General features: G+C 48.4%; 1 protein-coding gene across 1 annotated transcript in view; it reads left to right on the top strand.

Annotated features, from left to right (window-relative positions):
• Positions 1-4,768, top strand: part of LOC103806574 (centrosome-associated protein CEP250-like) — a gene marked incomplete at its 5' end in the record, with an annotated part of 8,586 nt that extends 3,818 nt beyond the window's left edge. Inside the window, 5 exon segments of the mRNA XM_009079281.1 lie at positions 1-479; positions 1,816-1,971; positions 2,359-2,472; positions 3,213-3,263; positions 4,490-4,768. The exon segment at positions 1-479 is cut by the window's left edge and continues 21 nt beyond it. Of these exon segments, the coding sequence (XP_009077529.1) occupies positions 1-479; positions 1,816-1,971; positions 2,359-2,472; positions 3,213-3,263; positions 4,490-4,768 (1,079 nt within the window).
• Positions 4,769-5,209: the final 441 nt, after the last annotated feature.

Below are 5,209 nucleotides of genomic sequence, written 5' to 3'. Positions count from 1 at the left end.
TTCTGGTGAAGAAGGATGAAGAGATACAGATGGACAGAATCAAGTATTTAAAGAAGGCTCTGGCAAGGAGAGAACAAGAGCTTAGGAGGCAGAGTGAACTCCTGAAAGGGTTAACATCAGCTTTGCCATGGAAAGATGAAGGGGAGACACTAAAGAAACAAATCCAGAAACCCCAACAATGGGAGGAAGAGGAAGTAGAGAGGAGGAAAGCCCTTCAGGAGAGAGATCTTCTCTTGGAAAGGCAAAAGGAACTAACCCAACAACGGGAAGCTGAGAAGGAAGCTACTGGGGAAGAACTGGAGCATGTGGTTGCTGTTTTGAAGCAGACGGAAAGCAGAGAACTCAAATGGAGAGAGAAGGCCCAAGTCCTGAGGGCTGCCTTGACCGAGACTGAAGTAGCCAAGGGCAATCTGAGCAAGGAAATCGCCATCCTGCAGGGAGAGGTTACAGAGAGGGGGACAGACCAGTCTCATCAACAGGTAGGAACGGTGATTGATCTCTAATCCGTCCAAACTTTCATCAAGGATTCTAATGCTGTTGCCATAAAGAGGTGGGACTCTATTCCCATTAGCATAGGACCTGCTTGGCCAAACCAACCAGGGCTGCAGGCAGCAGCAGTGCCTGTCTGTGTGGCTCTGGGCAGAGACCACTCACCTGCAAGAATGGTTCCTGTCAGGCCTGGCAGGAAGGACTAAGAGCTCTGGAGCTAGTGTTAAAATGAATTCGAGTCCAAAAGCTGAGCATGAAGAAGTGCTTCTCTCCTGCCTCGGCAAGCTTAGCCAAGGCGTGGTGGTTAGGATTTGGCACGGAAAGGGAAGGGCACAGCTCACCAGACACATGGACTGAGCTTAGGAGAGTTTTGTGCCAGTAGCTGAACAGCAGCTACACTGCTGGTGCTTAGAGGATGCTTTCAGAGATGGAGATTTCTGAGGGACAGATTTCCAGGATATTAAAGAGAATGGGATTCACTCCATTACTTGCTCAGGTTAAAAGCTTCATAGTGAATTTGGGATGCGCTTGTGCTGCTGTCCAAAAACCACGAAGGCAAATTTGTGTGTATTTCTCCAAGGTGAACTGATTCAGGTCCTGCTAGTGGAACAGCTGCAGTAGCCTCTGCTGCTAAGCCCTATAAAGGTGCTGCTAAGAAAACATTATATTTATGCGTTATATGCTTACACATGACTTGAGAAATACTTCTAGCAGCCTCGTCAGGATACTGACGTATCGTGATCTGTTGATGGGAAGCAAAAAAGGGAGAAGGGCAGGAAACGTGACAACGGGGGATTTCGGTTATGTCAGCTCAGATGATCAGGTATATCATGTATTCCATATAGATTGGTTTACTGCTACAGTCAAGACTACATTTATAGATACTCCAAGGAGCAGTTAGTTCATCAAGAAAGGCACAAAGGGGGAGGTGGCTCCTGACTAGGTTCAGAGCAGTGCACATGGCTTGATTGAGAACCTGATTTTTTCCAAGAGCAGTTCTGTATGAGGATGTAGCAGGCCAAGAGAACAGAGAACAAAAAGAGGCTGAGTAGGAAATGAATGTTTCCAGGCTCCCTCAAAATCAGAATATGGGGACACCGAACTAAACTAGGAGGAATCACATCCAGAATAAACAATTGCCCAAGGTGATTCAGAGAAGGGCCCCAAGGAAGAGGGTGTGTTGCTTTGGCCTGTGGACCAGGAGGTGAAGAAGGGCCTTAGCACTGTCCATTTCTGTTCTTGCCACTCTCCCTGACGTGTTGATTCTAACACCCTCTTAACCTTTATGTGGCACCAGCTCCTGTAATCTCCTCTCTGAATGTCCAGCAGGCTGCTGCAGAATGGGAGCAGCTGTCATGGCTCTCGGAGAAGAGACTCCTGTTGCAGCGCCTGGAATGTCTGCAGCAAGCAGTTGCCAGGCTGGAAGATGAGAAGGTGGACCTGAAGCAACAAAATACTGAGCTCAGGAGGACTCTTGAGCAGGTAAAAGGAGCTTGGCTGCCTCTGCAAAGCCTCACGGTCCTGGGGAACATGACATGATTCCCCAGGCAGCACTTCGGAGTCCTCTGCTGGTTTCCTTCCCTCTCCTTCTCCCATCTGAGCACCCACACTTGTGTAGTTTCTCTCTTCTGGCACCCCATGACCTTCACAAATGCACCTTCACCCCATTGCCACCCTCCTTGCCCCAGTGTCCTCAGACACACATTTGACTCTCTTCCATAGCCCACGTCCAGTGCTTTTTGCCCCCAACGTTCTCTGGTGCAATTAATGGTCTCGGAGCAGAGATCCCCTTGCCTTGATGTCCAGTGCTCCTTTTGCTTTGTGTTTGATGGCAGGTTTCTCTGACCCTTTCTCCTACCCAATGTGCAGGTGGAACATGAAAGGAGGATCCTGAAGAGACACTGTAGGGTTAAGCTGCTCCCAGATGCCTGTGGATTTTCTCTCTCCGAGTCTGAGCAGGAGAAGATGCCCATTCCCAGACAGGTGAGAGCAGAACCTTCCCAGCCGAGGAAAGATGGCAAATCCCAGCAGCAGCAGCCCCCAGTAGAGACCCAATAGAAGCTGAATATAGACCATTGATGCCAAGAAAACCTGGAAAAGAATTACTCACAGACTTGTATCTCTGAGTAGCAGATATTTGTTTATTCAGCGCTGGGCGCAAAGGGGATCGCTCCACCAAACTTGTGCACCAAAGATAACATTTCTCTGGTTTATATACATTAAAAATTCGTACATACTCATTATTTCCAGGAATAGGTGGTCATTATTACAATTAGTTCTTGGAAATCATTATCACAATTTCCTCCTTTGTCTCCTCCCACTTGGCATTAGTCCGATGGTCTCTGGTGGTCGTCCAGGGGTCATCAGGACGAAGACAGTGGTCTTCATCAGATTGATCTTTTCACCTTTGAGTTTGGCACATGCTCTTCAGTCTTGCTCTTCAGCTGCCAAGTCCTGAGTCCAGCTGCATCTAGTTTTACTTCCTCATAAATACATAGTGTTTATGCTCCCTAAGCTAAAATAATGCCCTAAGTTCTACACTTTTTATGCTTAAGAAACTAAAACAATGCCTTATTGTTTAACCTCTTACCTTCTGTTTATTCAGGTGCTCTCTACCTGACTGTCCTGTATCCTACTCTCAGCCTTTAACTATTCAATTCCCGTTATCACCATGGTGCTACCAAACCACAGACTAAAGAGAAATCCTTGTGCTTTCTTCACAGGAGGAGTCTCATGGTCACTGCAGGCAGCGATTAGCTGAGCTCCAGAACCAGGTGAGAAGTACGAAAACTCCCATCAACAGCTGCTGTAGCTGTATTCACAGGCACAGCTTTGCATGGTGCTACAGCCAGAGGTGTGTTTGGCTCTCAGGAAGTGACTACACCAGGCAGGGTCAGACAGATGCACTTATTGACAACAGTCAAGCAAGATCCTTCACCTTGGTCTTGTCTCTGACTCACCTAAAGGTCAGGCAGGTAGGAGGGGGATGAGAGGAAATTCAGAACACTGGATCTCACCTGAAAATATTAACATCATACAATCATAACATCACTAAGGTTGGCAAAGTCCTTGAAGATCTTTGAGTGCAACCCTTAACCCTGCATTGCCACTCCATCACTAAGTCATGTCCCTAGGCACCACAACTACATGCTTTTTGAACACTTCCAGGGATGGTGATTCTACCACTTCCCTGAGCAGCCTGTGCCAGGATGTTCCCCTTGGCTGCCTGTTCCCATTTTCCCCTGACTCTGTTAACAGTGGAGCTCAGCTAGTAGCAGAGGTGCAGGGATCTGTGCTAATCACCACCCTGCTAAGAGCTAGAGACCTCAGCACTCTATGCACATTGGTTTTATCAGTGCAAGAACGTACATTCCAAATACTGAATCCTATTGCATCCTTTGCACTGCAAACTGAGAAGGTGAGAACAGCTGGCTCTCTCCCCAGCCAGCCTGGCAGGCAGAACCCCGAGGTGTCTGGAAAGAACAGAGTTCGAAACATTTCAAGGCCTCAGCAGTGCTTGAAGGCTCATTATTATCCCCCCTGGGCTCTGCCCATCCCATTCTGCTCTGCTGCTCATGTGTGGAATGCTCTAACGTTTGGGAGAGGGAGAGTTTGCTCCCTGTGCATGGGCTCCTGTCAAGGTGTTCAATCAGTCCTTGTCCCTTGGGGCAGCAGCAGCTCTTCTGCAGAGGCACAGCCTGTGCTGCCAAGGTTCGATGGCCCAAATCCCTCCTTTGATATCCAGAGCTGGGTCACTCAGTGCTGTGGGAACTCTCTAGCAAACCTGTGGTGGCTTTGCCACAAAGAAACTTGAGTTGTTGTTCCTGAGAGCTCTGTGCAGGGGGACTCTGGAGGCCTCTTCCTTCATATTGCACCAAGGCAAAGTGTTTGTCAGGGCTGGAGTTAGAGGCTGCCTCTGCCCTGACAGCTGATACCGTGGAGCTACGGGGGGGTCCTAACAGCGTGGGTTTATCTGAGCTCAGCCTTGTGCCTCTTTCAGGTGTCCCTTCTGCAGTCACAGCTGGCACGAGAGCGACGGCAGAGGCAGGACTACATTGTGAGCTGTGCAAGGACCAGCCAGGAGCTGTCAGACCTTCACCAGGAGCTGTCCTGCTCCTTAGCAGCTGTGCTCAGGGAGCCCAAAGCTGCTGTTCTGGAAGCAGAGACTCAGAAGCTGGACCGGTCTCTGAACTTTAACTTGGCACTGACATCCCTGCACCATCAGTCTCCTTAGAGACAGTGTGTGCAACAGCCAGACCTGGCAGAAGCAACGACCTGAGGTAACAGCACTTCTGATCTCTCTTTTAATGGAAGGATTTCTGCTAAGACAAGGACAAAGAGTCAAGGCTTATGGATGTGAGAAATGGGATGAACTCCTTAGGGCAAGGAATCTCCTGCCTTATGCCTCTGTTCCTGTCAGCTGGAGCTGTCAAACCTCACCTCGTGTTGAGTGTTAGAATCTATGAAGATTATTTCAGGCAAATGATTTCTGGAGACAAAATGTGAACACGTGAGAATGAAGACAATGATGTCTGGAGAAGGAAGCCAAAACAAGAAATGGGTAATCCATGAAGAATAAGACTGTGTAGGAACTATTCCCTGAAAACTGAACAGAGAATGCAAAGTCAGTGAATTTGTGAGTTGAAGCATTCCCTGTTTGAGGTAAAACCTAATCCCAAAGTGCTTGTTCCACCACAGAGAATGTAACAGTGTTAAGAGA

This window comes from Acanthisitta chloris, unplaced genomic scaffold (assembly GCF_000695815.1).
Source record: "Acanthisitta chloris isolate BGI_N310 unplaced genomic scaffold, ASM69581v1 scaffold10667, whole genome shotgun sequence".
Lineage (NCBI taxonomy): Eukaryota > Metazoa > Chordata > Aves > Passeriformes > Acanthisittidae > Acanthisitta > Acanthisitta chloris.
The sequence above is the reverse complement of the archived record's forward strand: the minus strand, read 5'-3'. Positions and strand labels throughout refer to the sequence as shown.